Source organism: Nymphaea colorata, chromosome 6, assembly GCF_008831285.2.
Source record: "Nymphaea colorata isolate Beijing-Zhang1983 chromosome 6, ASM883128v2, whole genome shotgun sequence".
NCBI lineage: Eukaryota > Viridiplantae > Streptophyta > Magnoliopsida > Nymphaeales > Nymphaeaceae > Nymphaea > Nymphaea colorata.
Window position 1 is genome coordinate 23,406,472 of NC_045143.1, and position 18,911 is coordinate 23,425,382.

At 37.9% G+C, this 18,911-nt stretch overlaps 1 protein-coding gene across 13 annotated transcripts in view; it reads left to right on the forward strand.

The window, feature by feature from the left end:
• LOC116255757 (uncharacterized) overlaps nt 1–18,911 on the forward strand; it is a 76,638-nt gene extending 57,727 nt beyond the window's left edge. For 12 of the 13 annotated variants that reach the window (XM_031631725.2, XM_031631724.2, XM_031631726.2 and 9 more), the window contains 2 exons: nt 17,201–17,341; nt 18,565–18,911. In XM_031631725.2, coding sequence (XP_031487585.1) covers nt 17,201–17,341; nt 18,565–18,768 — 345 coding nt within the window. In that variant the 3' untranslated portion in view covers nt 18,769–18,911. The remainder of the gene's footprint in view (nt 1–17,200; nt 17,342–18,564) is intronic. The other variant, XM_050078223.1, reaches the window with a different exon arrangement.

Consider the following 18,911-nt stretch of genomic DNA (forward strand, 5'->3'; position numbering starts at 1 on the left):
CACACAGTCACATAATTTGGCAAGAAGCCCCTCACATATACTACAACGTGCAAAGGCCACACAAGGGCCACAATATCACATTCAATAGCCGCACGCAATTCAGGCATAACGCATCATTCAATCACTTCATTCATATTTTTTTCTTTTACATTAATTTTAATGAATTGACAGTTCTAGTGGGTGCAAACACAGGCATGTGCACACCGCAGGCAGCTTACAGTCGGGAGATAACCCCCGTGGTGGCCTGAAACAATATGGATCCATTCCTGCTGCAGCGGTAGAGTACTCGTCCAAGGATATGTGAATTCCAAGGGGAGATACTTAGCGTTCCCTAGGACACCCAGTTTGGGAAGGCGGGAGCCCAATGCTCCAAGCACATCACACAACAGTACCTTGGGGCCTTGCACCGCCTGCGCTCTGAACAGGCGAGACCAGTGGCGAAGGCGGGACAATTTCCAAACACATTGCCACCGCCCACTGGCTTCTTATCTCTTATTCTTTTTTTTTATCACTATAATTGCACATTCACAAAATGACTGGCTAACTCATGAGGCTGGTTCACTCCACGAGGGTTACACATAACATTAACATTCTTAGCTAGCCATCAAAACATTACGGGTACAATTACCCTTCAATGTCATTCAATTGCATTATTGCCTACGGCAATGCATATGCAACAAATCACAACATTCACATTTATCAAATACCTCAATCACATCTTTCAAAACTTAGCCAAATCCCGGAGAGTAGTCTCGATTATGATGGCTCGTAGCTGTCCTATGCAATTATCATTCTATGATGCTCTCTAATGCACAATCGGGATCGAGAAGATACTCGGACTCGATACCCCACCTCATCTATCCTAAGCAGTTATCAATTCTAGCATACACATGCAAATGCGTAATAGTGCGTATCAGTCGGGCCGACCTATATGTTGTATCGTAACGTATCGCAAACGTAGCGTAGTATATCGTAAAATTAATTTTTTAATTTTAAAAAATATTTAAAAATAAAAAAAATAGAGAAAAATCATTAAAAATCTGAAAAAATGAACAAAAAATCAGAAATCAAGAAAAATGTATTCAAATATACAAAAGATCATCATACATGAGGAACATTCATGTGTATCAACAACACATTGAAAAATAAGAAATTAGATATTCAAAATAACATAATAAGCATCCATCACAATTTTAAACTTGAAAATTTTATAAAATTTTAAGACTTAGAGTCTTAGGACTTGGAGTTTTTGGACTTGGATTACATCACAATTTTATAAGTTCAAAGTATATAGTTATCATCTTTCATGATTTAACAGTAATATCTCCCAAATCGATGAATCCTTGGTTATTTTTTATGAAAATGCAAAATCTCTCCCTCCTACATCTCTTGGAGTCTTTAAATACAAGAAGAGAGAGAGAGAGAGGAGTGTTTAAACTTTAAAAAATAAAAAATTTTGTGTTTTAACCCGTATTGTGCGATACGCGCACAATACGCACGCATATCGCGTATCGAAGATGTATCGTATAGGTTTCTTTGACCTATACGATACGTATTGTACGATACAGATAACATTGTTCCTAATAATTACACTCAACTTACCTACTCTCTCCCAACCAACAACGCAATACGCCAATCGACAACTGCATGCGTCACGTGTTCACTAAAATGGTTCTAAATCTCCTTAACCCCATCAAATTTGTACCATGTTTCCAAATAGCTTCGAGAATCACTTATCATGCTAAAAAGGTCATTATAAGCATGGATCATCGTCTCTCCAAAACAATCCTAGACTTTCCCCAAATAGCAAGGTCGCTAACATACATCCTAAATCATCAATTTTTAATTCTAGCATGATCAAACAATAATTATACGTGCTCCAACAGAAAATATATAACAATCTAGGCTCGATTAGGCTTTGCTCACCCCAATTATAAAGTCTTATCTGCTGCAGTCCTCCCAGTAGCCACCTCACGAGTTCGAGTGATCCCCAAACTGCTAAAATTAATTGTTGTCGTCACCCGCCAAGCCTTCAACTCGTTGGTATGAGGGGAATGATGTGTCCCCAAGCTGCAATCCAAACCAATAGCCCCCAAAATTGTTAAAAAGAATTCAAGAGGAGGGTCTGCCATTAGAATAGGGCCTCTGGCAGAGAGGGAGATGAAGAGCGGAGGCAGAGAGAAAGGTCGGGCAGAGAGAGAGAGTAGACAAAAGGGGGAAAAGAGGAGGCGGATAGAGGGAGAGCTCTAGCAGGGAGAGCATGTGTAGAGGGAGGCACTGACAGAGAGAGACGGACAAAAGAGAGAGAGCGAGAGAGACAAGAGGGCAAGAGAGAATGCAGAGGTAGAGAGCGTGCAAAGAGAAAGGTGGCGGAAAAAGGGGAACAACACGGGAGAGAGAGGGAACGGTGCAGTGAAGGACGAGGGAGAAGAAGAAGAAAGAAAGGATAGGGAAGGACCGGCGTTTCTCACCTGTGCGACGCCGCCGCCGCCACCGTTAACCTCTGTTGCAGCTGCTCAATCCTTCGCCTTCTTCTTCTCTGCGCTTTGTGCAACCCAACGGGATGAGAGTGAAAAAGAGGGAGACATTAAGGACGAGGGAGAAAAGGGAAAGGCGAGAGAAGAGGCATCGGGCTCCTCTTCGTGGAGCTCGGGTTCGGGTTTGGACCCTGATTTGACCCGACCTGCCAAAAAGTAAGTAACGTTACAGTATCATAGCCACAGACCTAGGACTATGCCATCTAGGGTTTTACGTTGTTTCCCTTATTTCTCATCTCTTCATCCAAGCTAGGGTTTCACGTCTAAAGTTCTTGTTGTTTACAAAAGAAACAATCAGATTGTTTGGTGGAAAGGGGCTAATGACGTTTAACATGTAGCAACGTGATTAGCACCCTTATGTTGCTGTTGAAGTCGTGAAATTGCTGAAAAACCAAATCTGATGTCGTCGTTCAAATTTAAATGTTGCAGTGTATCAGATCTGACTCAATTGCTGCCGTTGAAGAATTTCAGACCTGAGAAATTATGATCTGCTTGGTCGTGTGGTGCCTGGTGGATCCTCACAGCTAAAGCATCGTTGAAGTTGAGTGGAGCAGGCAGGTTTGTGTTGAAGTTTGTTGTCAAACCTGTGCATGTTAGTTGCTTGCCATCTACATCTGGAAATTGGTGTAGTATTGCTGTAGAAGTGGTCTGTCGTGGGGCTGCAGAAACAATGACTTCAGGGGTATTCTTCCCTATTGGAGATTAGTTTGATATTTTATTGGTTAGTATTCAGCTTGCAGTGGACTTTCATAGTCTCTTATTTTTGAGGTTTTATCATGGCTGCCAATAAATCTTTACAATATGATAGAATTGGACCTGGAAATCAGCAAACAGAGGATGGTGTTGAGTACAAAACTTTGTCAAATCCCTTTTCTTTTGGATCTACTATCAAACTCGATAGAGCCAAGTACGATGTGTGGGCTAGAACCTTCATGTTGTCAGTCGTTAGACATAGAAAGAAATATATATTGGAAGAAGATGAAGCAGTTGAAAAGATTGGTAAATACGCATGGTGGGAGGAAGGACACAGCATAATCAGTGTTTGGCTTATGAATAGCATTCAGCCCTACATTGTTGCATGGCTTTGTTATTATAATACAGCTAAAAATATGTGGAATTCTCTCCGACAGACATACTCTCAAGACAAGAACATTGGCAGCAATAATTGTTACAAATGCAACAAGGTGACATGGATTTTTAACTAAATAATTTACAAAGCTAAAGTTCACTTATGAAAAGATGAACTCCTTAAAACCGTCCTCTAAGCGTTGTCTCAAATATCACATGGAGCAAATGATTGTTGTTGAATTTCTTGTTGGACTGTCATCAGATTATTCTGCAGCCAAGGCTCAAATACTTACAAGATCAGATTTTCTTGATCTTGATGAAGTCTTCAACAGGCTAAGCATATTGGTTACTACTCTTTTCTCATTCTCAAACAACTCACAGCCATCTGCCCTTGCCTCATTTGGAGGAGGACGAAGACTATACTCTTTCCGTGGTAGAGGAAGAGGTCGGGGTCCAGGAGGATGTGGAAGACTTTAATACAATGTTGTAAAAAGCGTATCATAAGTCGTATCGGTCTGGCTTTAAGATACGTCGTATCGTAAAATATCGTAGTGTATCGTAATCATATCATTTTTTTTAATAAATCAGAAAAAAATGGATAAAATTAAAAAAATCATAAAAAATCAGTAAAAATCAAGAATAATATGTTTTTCATAAAAAACATGTTTTTACAAAATGATAGACTTTATTATTGCTATAAAGTTACGATTCATCGTTCATAAACATCAAAATTCATCAAGATAATGAAATTGTAAAAATGTTCAATGTCAATACATATAAAATGAAAGCACTCTCGACTCGCATTCATAATCCTCATCATATTCATTATCATCCTCATCTCCATCTTCTTCTTTATCTTCATCTTCATCTTCACGATTTAAAAAAACCCCTTTCCTCTCAACGGAAATCATCCACCCATGCACAAATCCATGGTTTGATCGATGATTTCACTTTGAAAATCAATGATTTAACGATGGAAATCGATGATTTCCCTCCACGGCGGCACAATCTCTAGGTTAGAAATGAAGAAGAGGCGGATTTTTATAAAGAAAACTCGAAAAAGAGGGATTCAAGCTCCCCTTTTTTGAAATCAGCCCATATCGTACGATACAGGGTGTATCGCACCGTATCATATGATACAGAGGCTTGTATCGTACGTATCGTATGACAAAGACACGATACACCCCTATTTACAATACAGGGGGTGTATCATATCGTATTTTCTAAACGATACGTACAACGCTGCTTCAATGCACATTTTGTGGTCATCTTGGTCACTTAGAGGATAAGTGCTGGAACAAAGTGGGTAAACCTAACTCATCTGCATCCTTGACTGTGACATCCTCATCCATTTCTGCTCCAAAACACACAGTCTATCAGTATAGTTCCTAAGGCGAATCCCATTGCTGCTTCTGTAGATGCTACATCTTTTAATTTAAGTCCAATCGAACTTGATTTAATTATGGAGTATCGATCAAATACTACACTTTCTACCACAACGACATTCACAACCATCACAAATTATGCATATTCTGCGAGAAAAACTTCTTATAATGGTTGTTGGATAATTGATTATGGAGCATCTGAACACTTTTGTGGAGATGCTAGTATTTCAAACCTGCAGAAATTTAACCCCTCACGGCATGTTTGATTGGCGGATGGAAGAGTATCTCTGGTAGAAAAGGCATGGAGATGTTCATCTCTCTCCATCTTTGCATGTTCATGATGTGCTATATACTCCTAAATATGCAAACTATCTAAAGAGATGAATTGTCGAGTTATTTTTTACCCGGGTACATGTGTATTTCAGGACCTATCGACTAGGAGGAAGATTGGTGGAGGCCATGAGAGAGATAGAATCTACTTCTTGGATACATCTGTTAAAGAGGCGTCATTCTTAGTTGATTCATCTTTAAGTGTGTTCCAATGACATCTCAGACTAGGACATCTATCCTTCCCTAAACTTTGACAGCTATGTTTTCAGATTTCTTCCACAACTTCTACCGAGTGTGAAACTTGTCAACTGGGCAAGCATAGTCGTACTTCCTTTCCATCGAGTCAAAGTCAGTCTAGCCAAAATCTATTTGATTTACTCCATGTTGATGTTTGGGGGCCTGGTCGAGTTCGGAGTCGGTTGTCTTTTCATTATTATGTGCCCATTGTTGATGATTTCTTTCGTGTCACTTGGATTTTTCTGATGAAAGACAAAATTGAAGCTCCTTGGATCTTGAAATCTTTCATATTGGAAATGAAAACTCAATTTAGTTCTTATTGTAAATCAGGCCCAAACAAGACTAATGATTCAATAATGTCACACTTGAAGCTTCCTCCTACACAACAAAGTAATACTCAAGAGGCCTCACCCAAGAGAAACAAAGAACATATATTGATTCCAATAAACACTACAAGAAGTGGCTAAAAAACCATAAACAAAATAGTTGAGAATGTACACTATTTATAGAGGAAGAGAACAAAAGGGAGAGGAGAGCTAGCCATTGGGACTAGTTCCAACGGCTAGAAATCTAGTAATTGGGAATAGTCCCCTTTTGGGAATAATGAAAAAGAAAGGGGTAAAATAGGAAAAGAAAAAATATATAAAAAAGGAAAAATTACATAAGTATCCTAATATCCAAATATATATATATATAGTATATATATATACATATAAGACATATATTAGATTACTAATATATGTAATATATATGTAAATATATATGTATACATTTGGAATACATACATTCTAACACCCCCCCTCAAACTTATGGTGTGATGACCGAAAGTTTGCCAAGGAGAAATTGAAACCTGGCAGCAGCAAGTGCTTGGTGAAGAAATCTCCAAGTTGATACTTAAATGGAATATAGAAGAGATCAATGTTTTTTTGAATAAATTCTTCACGAACATCATGACAATCCATCTCTATATGTTTTGTTCTTTCGTGAAATGTATGATTGCTAGCAATATAGATTGCACTTTTGTTGTCACAACAAAGCTTAACAGGATCTGTGATGTGAATTCCCATGTCATTCAACAAACTTTTGAGCCACACAATTTCCATTGTTGTAGATTCCATAACACGATACTTAGCTTCTATTGATGAGAGAGACACCTTATTTTGTTTCTTGCTTCGCTAGGAAATTAAGGAATCACCTAAAAACACACAAAAACCAGTGGTGGAGTGCCTATTATTGGGATCTCCACCCCAATCAGCATCTGTATAAGCAACTAGTTCTAATCAATATTATTTGTATTGTATGATACGGACGCGTATCGTACGATACGTATCGTCTGTATCAAAATGAACAATACTTTACGCCATAAATTTGCGATACATGTGCATATCGCACGCATATCGCCCGTATCGTGCGATACGGGATCAAAACTAAAAAGGGGCCCGACGGCCCCTTCTTTGCGTATTTTTTTTAAAACCGACGCTCCTCTCTCTCTTCTCTTCTTTCTAAACATTGCAAGAGACGTGGGAGGGAGAGTTGCATCAAGATTTGCCGGTGAAGAAGCTTTATTTCTCGTTGTGAGAAGCCTCGGGACGGTGGGAAGCTTGGAGGAAGAGGGTTTTTTGGTTTCTAACACCAAGAAGGTAAGAAATAACTCATTTTTTCCATTGAATCGTTCATTTCTCTTATTTCCTACATTTATTTGTATGTTTTTACTTGTTTTGTGAAGATATAATGTCGGATCCTGCATGGCAGTGGTGTACAAGGGTGAATCCCAAAGATAGGTTAAGAGTTAAGTGCAATTATTGTAAGCAAATCATATTAGGAGGGATCTCTTGCTTTAAAAACCATATAGCTGGTACACACAGCGATGTGGCTGCTTGCACTGGCTCCCAAGAGAACCCATTGCCAGCGTATGTAAAGCACCAGTGTATGGAGATTCTTAATGCAGTGAAAGCAAATAGGATTGAAAAGGAAATGCAAGATGCAGAGGAAGGATATGAGGACCCACATGTGGAAGAAAGTGAAGGTGAAGATGTTGACCTTGAAGAAGAAGATGTTGGTGTCAGTTTGGGAATAGATAAAGGGAAAGGCATCATGCATGGAGGTGGTTCTTCTGCAACTGCAACCAGAAAAAGAAGAGGTGCAAGTGCAAGTTCAGTTTCACGAGGAGTCATATGAAAAGATGCACTTGAATCAATAATCTAAAAATACTTACTTGATGAGGTAGATGCTACGGTAGCTCTCAATGTTGAAGGTGTGTTTTCTCTCTTGAGCAAAGGTTGAAGTGCTTCAATAAGCTTAGGTTGAAGAGCACTTACAAGTTGATCGAGTTGATAAAGGCTAGTTTCTTTCCTTTCTTCTTGCATGGGAGCCACCACATTGCTTCTCGTCATAAATTCTTAGTTTTGGACATCTAGGTTTTGTATGTCCTTCTTCTTGGCAATGATAACAATTAATTCTCTTTCTTTTTCCTTCATTTACTCGGTTGAAGTATGGAGGTCTATAAGTTCTCATATGAGCACCAGGTCTTGAAGTAGCAAGAACAGTATCATTCTTCTCTTTAGAAAAATTTAGTCTATTTTCTTTCATTTGAAGCTCGACTATGGCTTCATTGATAGATGGCACTTTATGTCTATGGAGCAAGGAAGTTTTGACTCCATCATATTCGAGTCTAAGACCAAGAGTGAATTTATAAAACTTTTCCCTTTGGATTTGTTTTTTCCTTACTCAAATGTCTCTTGGATCATACCATTCGGGTTCAAATAGAGCAAGTTCGTCCCATAATTGTTCCATTTCTCCAACATATTCTTTAATGGATTTATCCCCTTGTTGGAGACTTGCAATCTTCATTTGAAAATTGCACATGTAAGTCTCATCCTTTATAGTGTGGGTTTTCTTTAGGAATTCCCGAACTTCATGAGCAAAATTATGTTTTGCTATTTGACCCATGGTGGTAGTATCGACACAAGCAATAATCCAAGTATAATCTTGTGGTGTCCTATCTTCCACTCTTCTCATTTTCTCTCATATTCAGTCATAGCTTTATCTTTCTCAACTTCATCTAGTTCTTGGGCTTTACCATATATGGTTTTGGTTAGGACTAATTGTGGTTCACATTTAGACCCATCAACAAGTCCCCATAAACCTTTACTTCAAATGAAATGTTCCATAGTTTTTGCCCAAGAAACATAATTTGATGAAGTAAGTTTGGGGAGAGGAGTAGAAGTTCTTTCATCCATAATGTGTACCTTGTAGAGGAGATGTTGAGATAGCGCAAGAATGAAGAAAATAGCCACAAGAATTGGAAGCTTTTTACGCGCCAAAAACAGCCACAATCTTCACCACCAAGGGAGCTAGATCACGTCACGAAAATCACCAAAAGAGGCCAGCAAAATAATAGCACCTTCTTGTGTCAAATTTCAGCCAGCAATATATCGAGCACTTGGAGTGCTTCACAGCTCCAAATGAAGAGTAAGAGCTGAAACTTCAAACTTGAAAGACAGCAAGATGAATAGCCAAAACCTGGTTCTGATATCATGTAAATCAAGCCCAAACAAGACTAATGCTTCAATAATGTCACACTTAAAGCTTCCTCCAACACAACAAAGTAATACTCAAGAGGCCTCACCCAAGAGGAACAAAGAACATATATTGATTCCAATTTCTGTAACACGGGTACTCCTCCAAAGGAGGAGTACCCGTCCGGTAACGGTATGGGTACCGCACCCGGTACGCCAATTTGAGGAGTTGACGGTACTGGGTACGGTCAACGCGCCGGAGGCCGTATCCGTCCATTTTTTAACACGGTCAAAGTTGACCGAGTCCAAATATGTCTGTTTTTTTATTTTAATGATTATTTGATTTTATCTTTTAAAACTATTTTAACGTTAAAAAACCTTAAGTTTGAAACCCTTTTTCGTTTTAAGTTTTAAGGTTTTCTCCTCTCCGGTGACGGCAACGGCAGTGAAGGCAGGGGAGGCGAACGTAGGGGCGAAACAGCGACGACAGCAGCGGCGACTGTGACGGTATTTTAATTTTTTTTTTTCATTTTCCACCCCTGCCTTCGCCGCCGGCGACGACAATCGTCGATCTTGAGACTTTTTTTTGTGTTCCCTTTGTTTTTGTTTGTGTTCCCTTTGTTTGCGTTTGTTTTTGAGTGACAGTCGAGTTATTGCTAGCAGCGGACCATACCGGCAACGAGAGTCGTCGATCTTGATTCTTGAGACTGTTTTTTGTGTTCCGTTTGCGTCTGTTTTTTGTGTTCTATTTTCTAAGTGTTTGTGTTTGTGTTTGCATATCTGTTTGTGTTTGTGTTCCCTTTATTTGACCTCTTAATCAGAAAACGACCAGCAATAACTCGACTGTCACTCAAACATGATCTTGAGCCGGCGACGGCAGGTTCTGAGATATATCGTTTCGTGATCATCTCTGCGTCTTCCCTAGTTATTGTTGTGGTATATCGTTTCGTGAGAGGATTCGTCTATTTGGAATGATCTCCGTTTCTATTGGTTCTGTGTTGCAGCTCTTTTGCTAGGTGCTTTTCAAACATAAGACATAAGTTGTAATGGCTGATAAAGGAAAAGAAGGAAGCGGAAATGTAGAAAGGAGCAGTGGTAGTGTTAATACCGCTACAGTAGAGAAGGATAATCCATCTCAGCCTCTTTGGCGTTATGTGAAGAAACTAGCAAAAGGACCAGGTGGTGGTGGGAATGTAATGTTTTCTTGCAAATTTTGTGATATAATGTTCACGGGCTCTTATACACGTTGCAAGGCACATTTGTTGCATATTTCTGGCGTTGGAATTAGACCATGCCCAAAAGTTACCAACGAGGAGATTAAAATATTCAAAAAGAACAAGATGCAGCTGAGACGAAGAAATCTTCATCCAAGTCAAGTGTGTCTGTTCCTCTTTATGCTACTGAAGGAGGTGAAGATGCTTCAAAGAAAAGAAAAACATTAGCACAAGCATTCAATAATATGGGAAGGGCAGAGATGGATAGAAGGATCAGAAGGTTCTTTTTTGCAAGTTCACTTCCTTTTAATGTAGCCAGAAGTCCTTATTGGAAAGATGTTGTTACAGGTTTGGCTAATTGCAGTTTGAGTGGTTATGTACCCCCGAGTTCAGAGAAGTTAAGTACAATAATTCTTGCAGAAAAGGCAAACATTGAAAAATTATTAGAGAAGAAGAAATTTTCGTGGATACAATATGGAGTATCCATTGTTTCTGACGGGTGGACTGATATACAAAGGCGGCCACTGATAAATTTTATTGCTTATTCGCTTGATGAACCAATCTTCTTGAAATGTGTTGATGCATCGGGGGAGTATAAAGATGTTGAGTATTTAAAAGGGCTATTTATAGAAGTCATAAAAGAAGTTGGTGAAGATAATGTTGTGCAACCTATTACTGATAATGCTCCAGTTTGCCAACGAGCAAGAATGAATTTGGCAAGTGATCCCAAGTATAGTCACATATTCTGGACTCCTTGTGTGGCACACAGTATAAATCTAGCACTTAAAAGTGTTTGCAACCCATCAAAAGATGATCCAAATGCCAGTTTCTTGTGTTCATGGATTGAGGAGCTTGAGTATGATGTCAGAAAGATCAAAAATTTTGTTGTAAACCACAACAATACTCTTGCTATATTTAATAGGCATTCTGATTTGAAATTGTTGAAGGTAGCAGACTCATTTTTGCATCCATTATTGTAATGATAAAAAGAATAAAGCAGGTGAAACATGCATTAACACTTATGGTGACTGACAATGATTGGGAGTTTTATCGGAATGATGACATTGTGAAGGCTCAAGAAATTAAAAAATGCATTTTAGATGATGAATGGTGGAATAAAGTTACATATTTTTTGCAGTTTACAGAGCCTATTTGGCAGATGCCGAGAGAAGTAGATAAAGAAGGGCCCATGCTTCATAAAGTTTATGATATGTGGGATAACGTGATTGAAAAAATTCAAAACATCACTTTTAGACATGAGAAGAAGAATGTTGCACTTGATGATTCTGAGTTTTTCGATCATGTGCATAAAATTTTAGTAAGAAGATAGAACAAAAGCAATAACCCTTTGCATTGTATGGCACACTCCTTAAATCCCAAATATTATGGACAAACATGGTTGGCAGGAGGTACTGGTTGTGTTCCTCCTAATCGAGATCCAGAAATATCAAAAAATAGGGAGATATGTTTGGGAAGACTATATTCTGATTCTCATTGGTTGAAGATAATAAATAATGAGTTTCCGACCTTCTCTGGTGGAAGAAATGATTCAATACAAGCTGCAATGGCAAGAGATGAAGAAGATCCTATTAATTGGTGGTTATGTTTGGAGCATCAACACCAAATCTCCAACAACTTGCATTGAAGTTATTATCTCAACCTGCAACCTCTTCATGTTGTGAAAGAAATTGGAGCACTTATTCTCAAATTCACAACATCAAGAGAAATAAGCTAACTAGTAAGCGAGCAAAAGATTTAGTTTATGTCCACTCCAACCTACGCTTACTTTCACGTACTTCAAATGATTACAGGTATTTCTTTCTTTTTGTATCTTTGATATGTATACATATTACATATGTATATTATGTTAGTTGTTTAAAGTTAATATTAACTTAAACCATATTTGATTTTGTTGCAACTTGCAGTTCAGGATCATCCAAGTAGGATGTTAATCCAGAAGACATTGATGTAGAACTTGAAGGAGAACATGATTTGCATGCTCTTAATATGGATCTTACAGAACCTGTTGTTCCTTCTAATCTTGATGATGCAACTGAGGAGTGAGGAGAATGAAAATCGACAAAGTTGCGCAAGCAAGTAAATGTGTATTTGTGGGATACTCTATAAATCAAAAAGGGTATCGATTTCAGAGAGTTTGTCAGTGCTAATGTAACCTTTCTCGAGTATTCTCCATTCTTTCCTGCAAGCCTCCCATATCCACAGTCTGAGTTGCCCCTTTCTGTTCCACTTCCAATTCCTCTTATTCCACTTGAGTCCCTTCCTTTTTTATCATCACCCACCTATGTCAAATCCTTCATTCCACGGTTTAAAGACTCTCCCATATATTCAAGAAGGAACCCATCGTCTAATGACCCTATACCGTCTTGCTCTCGGGAGGTAAGTAGTTTTGAATTACATGACATGCCTGAGTGTTCTCTTGATGCTTCTCATCCTGATGAACTACCAACTGCACTGTGTAAAGGGATCAGACAATGTACAATTCATCCTCTCTCTAAATTTGTTAGTACATCTCATTTGGGAGATCATATGTGCAAATTTATTGATGCTTTGTCATCTACTTCAGTTCCTATTTCACATGAACAAGCTATTTTGGGCTCTAAGTGGTACTGAAAGAAGAGATGGATTCTTTAATATCTAGCCACACTTGGGATCTTGTTGAACCTTCTTTTGGGGTCGATATTGTCGGCTCGAAATGGGTATTTACGAAGTATAACTTAGACTTTGTCACATGGGTACTGTTGTAAAGGCAACGTACCCGTACCGGTCAAGTACGATACCGGTGCTGGTACTGGTACTGTCTCGGGTACCTCTTGGGTACTGGTCAAACAGTACCGGACACGGTCAACGTACCCAGGACCGTATCCATCTAATTTAGGACTTAATCAAAGTTGACTGATTCCTTTCCTGTCCAAAATTTAGGATTTCAGTTTTGTTTTTTACACCTTTTACACTTAGGAAACACATACAGAGCTGGGTTTTCATATTTTTGTTCAATAGTTTCTTCTTTAGAAACTATAAATTTTGAATCATGAATGTGTTATTTTGGTTGAATTCTTATTTTATGTTATATATATATATATATATATATATATATATATATATATATATATAGTCGTACCCCCGTACCCAAGTTTTTTGAAAATAATCTGAAATCACCCGTACCTATGTGACATAGAACTTAGATGGTACAGTCGAGCGATACAAGGCACGATTGGTAGCAAAAGGTTACACACAGACATATGGTATTGACTTCTTTGAAACTTTTTATCCTGTGGCACTTTTGAGTACTATACAACTCATTATATCTGTTGGCTGTTGCAGTTCATTATGAATAGAGTATGTACCAACTAGATGTTAAAAATGTCTTTCTGTATGGGGATCTATCTAAAGTAGTTTATAAGAAGCAACCGTCGGGCTTTGAGAAACAGGGGGAGTGTACCAAGGTACGTTTGTTAAAGAAGGCTATATATGGTTTGAAGCAGAGTTCGAGAACATGGTTTCAGAAGTTGTGTGATGTTGTGTCCAAGTTTGAGTTTCATAGGTCTCTTTTAGATCATTCATTGTTCATAAAAAGGACCTCAAGAGGTATGGTTGTTATGGTGATATATGTGGATAACATTATTTTTAACTGATGACAGTGAACAAGAAATACAAGACACAAAGAAGTATCTTCAACAACACTTTGTTACTAAAGATTTTGGATCTCTACGTTACTTCTTGGGGACAGAAGTAGCAAGAAGTAAATAAGGTTTAGTCCTTTTCTAAGGAAAATATGTTCTTGATTTGCTACAAGAGAGAGGTATGATTGGAACTAAACTGGCATCTATTCTTATGAATTCTCGTATTTACTTATATGATGATAAATATGAATTTGTTGATAGCAAAGTCTCTGATTGAAAAGCTACTATATGTAATCATTACTAGACCTGATATATCATTTGCTATGGGAAAACTAAGCTAGTTTATGGATAAGCCAAGAAAAGTTCATTGGGATACAGCTATGCTATTATTGAAATTTCTAAAAGGTTCCCTTGGAAAAGGCTTATTATTTAGAAGAAGTTCTTCACTCCAGATAGAAGTTTATTCTGATGCAGATTATGCAGGCTCTATTGATGACAGAAAGTCCATTACGGGATTCTGTATCTTTGTTGGTGGTAACTTAGTCTCTTGAAGAAGTAAAAAGCAAATTGTTGTTACTTAGTCTAGTGCAGAGTCAGAATATCGAGCCATGGTCCAAACTGCCACCAAAATCATCTGAGTGAGAGCCATGTTAGAAGGTCTTGGAATTCAAATAGAATTGCCTATAAAAATGCAATGTGATAATAAAGCGGTTACTTATATAGCAAATAATCTGGTCTTTCACGAATGGACCAAGCATATCGAAGTTGATTGTCATTACATTGGGGACTTGGTTCAAGCAAGAATTATTTCTATTGAATATGTTACTTCCGAAGATCAAACTGCAGATATATTTACCAAAGCTCTTTGTATATCTGATTTCATGAAGTGTTGTAGCAAGCTGAGCATGATAGACATCTATGCTCCAGCATGAGAGGGAGTGTTGAGGAAACGTACTAGTTTGGGGTTTGAGGTTTTCTGTATTTTGGGATTTTAATATTAGGTAGCTTTCTGAATTTTAAATTTTTGTTGGACTCTTTATGTAAAGGGTTAAACATTACCCAACGAAGTGGAGCAGCCTAACATAGGGACTGCTCCTTACTCTCTTTCTTCCTCACGTTCTTCTCCTTCTTCTCTACCTCTCTAAGCAACAGCTATTATTCAGACGTCAGACAATATATAACGCTGCAGGTCAGATCCAATGGAATCCAACTGGACCCGAACAGAACAACAATGCTTCTTTTCAAAAACGACTCAAACACAAGCAAAGAAAGGCTGGAAAGCAATTCTTTTCTAAACTTGCCTCTTGCTACTGAAACTTAAAAGAATATAAATTAATTACTCGATCTATTTTGAGCTATCAAACACTGCTTAAAATTTATGGAACTAAGCTAGTTACAAACTGAATTTGACAACTAACATGTAGTCCATAAAACTAAACTGCACTCTATAACCTTCCTGTAAAACAAAACAGCAGAAACAGAAGATGGACAAGAATCCAACTGAACCAAGTAATTTGAGAGCAATAAGAACTCAAGGAACCAAATAATTCTAATTTGGTCTAACTTAAGCAAAATTTGAAAATGAAGACATCACAAAATTAATCTAAACTAAAGGTTGAAGAAATCAGAACTGAAGTAGAAAGCAGAAAACAGGGAATTGAAAATCATAAACTAGACAATTTATTAATAGTGGGCAATAGAAACTATTAACCTATAACATCTGAAACTAAGTACCATTAATCTAGACCTAATCAACCACACACCCACCACATTTAACATTAGGATTTGCCATAATATGCTGGTCGACTGATTTTTCACACGGCTGATCTGAATCAGTTTAAAGCAGGGTGCTGGTTAGATAAATACCAATCCAACGGAAGGATGACTGCAACACAGAAGTCTAATTCATAACAAACTAATCAAACACAGTCACAGAACAAATAATCAGCTAATGGATCAGTAAACAATTCTTGAAAATGCCAAAGAATCTAACTCCAAAAAATGAAAATGACAAAAGCAGTCTATTTGTTTTATTCAAGGGGATGTAATTGAGTTTAAAGATTTAAACAAATTAGTCTAACATGATGCTAGCCATGACAATGCATAATCTAGTTCTAAAATGAGCAAGAAAAACGGAGGATTCACATTCATGAGAGTATCAGAATTCAACAGAATAAATGATGGCTAAATCCAAACCAAACTTGATGCCCTAGACACAACTCAAAATCATCTTGAGGGTCAGCTGACATTTTATTGATGGAAATCATTTTTTTAGCAAATGGCTCTAAAACGTAACCCTAGTTTGCTGCTAAACAGCCTAGAACCAGAACCAATTAAAAATCGGATTATTGACAAAAAGAAGAAATCATGCTGGAAAAGTACATCACACTGCTGCCATGCTGAAGGAAGGAATATGAGCAAGTTTTACGAGCCTTTTTTTAGGGAGAGATGGCTGGATTGTGGGCAGTCCAAGGTGGGGACGGATCTCCTATGACCACCTTCGCTGGATTTTCCCAGCCAAGGATGGCAAGTTTGAAGATTGAACACAGGCATGGGAAAGAAGGAAGGAGGAAGAAGAAAATGCAACTAAGACGATGGTGCCGTACCCATGTGACATAGGACGACACACTGGGAAGAGAGGGAACATTGGTGTGACGAGAAGAGGTGGTAAGGAATAAGAGTTTGTAGGATTCTTGGACGCCAGTCCATGAATAAATAAAGGGTCTATAGGGCTTTCAAGCATCTTAAGTCTAGCTAGGTCTTGGATCTGGGCCATGCTTTAGTTCCAATTTACTCCAAAAACCTCATAATTCCTTGATTCAAATTCAATTCTGCTGAAACTCGTACCATGAATTCCTGGAGATAAATGTGCACAAATGTGGATTTTAAACATTTATTCAACAAAAATCATGAATGTAATTATGTGAAATAGGCCTGGTTCTAGGTCATACATTTTTTCACTGTTGCCAATTTTGTGGCCCTCCTAGAACCCCAACTTGGACCTTATCAAGATCCACTACCTAGTGCTTTTGACTACATAGGTCATGCACGAATTTCTCTACCTGAGGCTGACAGCTTTTCTCGACAGATGGGACTAATTTTCCTTTTTTGATGCCTTGATCATATGGAACCCTGAGGTAGGTATTGAGAGCTTTGGCTGGTCATCGTCTTTAGACGCAACTGCGAAGCACAGCTATATATTTTAAGTTGTCCATTTTTTTGGTATGAAACTGATGCCAAAACTTATTGTTCTCACTTTTCCTTGTTCAGGTGACGGTTGACCCAGATATAAAAGCAGCATGCCTTCAGGTTCTGTTTACAGCTGTTTATCATTTCAAAGCTGTAGTTCTTCCTTATTCTACAGACTTTTTCAGGATTTCAATGATATGCCTGAGAAAAGGAACAAACAAGGTATTCTCCCAGTGTGCAACTGCCAGATTTCAGGAATATTTTCATGTTCTTTTCCCCATTCTTTATGGCTTTTCTGGTGAATTGCGATATTGCCATGGGTATAGCTGTTTCACCAATTGATAGAACTACCAATTGGTAGCACTATTTATATAAGTTGTTACCTATTTAATCATACCAACAAGTTTTAGCTTCTTTTCTTGGGGCTTGCAAAATGAAAGGCAGTGGCATGTACTGTCTCCACTAATTATTTAGGTTCACAAAATACATAAACTCATACAGCTTGCAAATGAGAAAACATAAACCTGAACCAGGGCCAAAGTGTATAAATCACAAAATCCATCTGCAGGTCAAGTGACTTCTATCTGAAGTGGGCATGAATTGATCTATATAAGTATATGTAAATGAGAATTACCTAATATAGGTTTTGAATTGCTAGTACTAGCAACCAAATTTAGGAAAAAAAGACACTAAATTTTGGATGAGGTTTCATTTTGTGAAAAATGAGATAAAAGCCTCTCCTTGTGAAGAGCCCAAGAATTTTGGGTTTTCATTGGAAAGATTGTAAATCCATTTCAGAAAAGGAACCTGGTTATTGAAAAGAGCTTATGTTGGCCACGTCATTCATTTAAAGTTTGGTCCGTTAGTGTATAAATGGGTAGCAATATACACGTAAAACAAGTATATAAAAAAATTACAATTATTTCGAGACAACCTACATACAGCTATATCTGTATCATATCAGAATATAGAATGTGTATGAAAGATGACTCCCAACAATATCACTCCGACATTGTTTGAATTAATGATGTGTTCCCTGTCTCTCTGTTCCTCTTCGGAGAACCTAAATCCATATGAAGATGCATATGTTGCAATTCAAATGGGAAAGATACGCAAGAGCAAGGACTACTGTGGAAGAAAAATGCCAGTGCCACTCAGGTAGATGGTTTACTGTAGCAGGGTATACATTTGAAATGTAGTACTATTATACTTAATTTTTTATTTTGTGTCTGAAATCTACTTGGAATACTATTCGGCTGAATAGGGGATTTTCTCGCAAATAAAAGATGGGTCACGTTTGGTGATTTTTAAAAGTTCAATTGATCGGGCGTACTTCATCTGATTATCAGCTGCTTACAATTTTCACAGTAATGGTGAATTTTGATTTCGTAATTTTGTGTATCCATGATGAATTTTTCAACTGACTGCATACCTGTGGGCACCAGGAACGAATTGCAGGTGCCAAGTTACTGTTATCCCTCATGGCTGGTGAAGATGTGGTGGTGGATAATATATCGGGAAGTCTATGGGAAGCCAAGTCTCTGCTGGAAAGTATTTCAATGATGGATGCATCATCAGAGGTAAGACGGTTATGTGAGAAACTACTGTCCTGTATCACTTCCCCTTTGGAATTCCCCATTCTCCCCTAGAGACGAGCACGGTTGCAGATAATAGAATATAGAAAAGTCATTGGACTGCACAGTTTATGTAATTTACTTCTAATTTGAAAAAAACAAGAGAAAGTTAATGTATAATATTAATTCCTTTCTAAATTAGGAACAAAATAATGTTA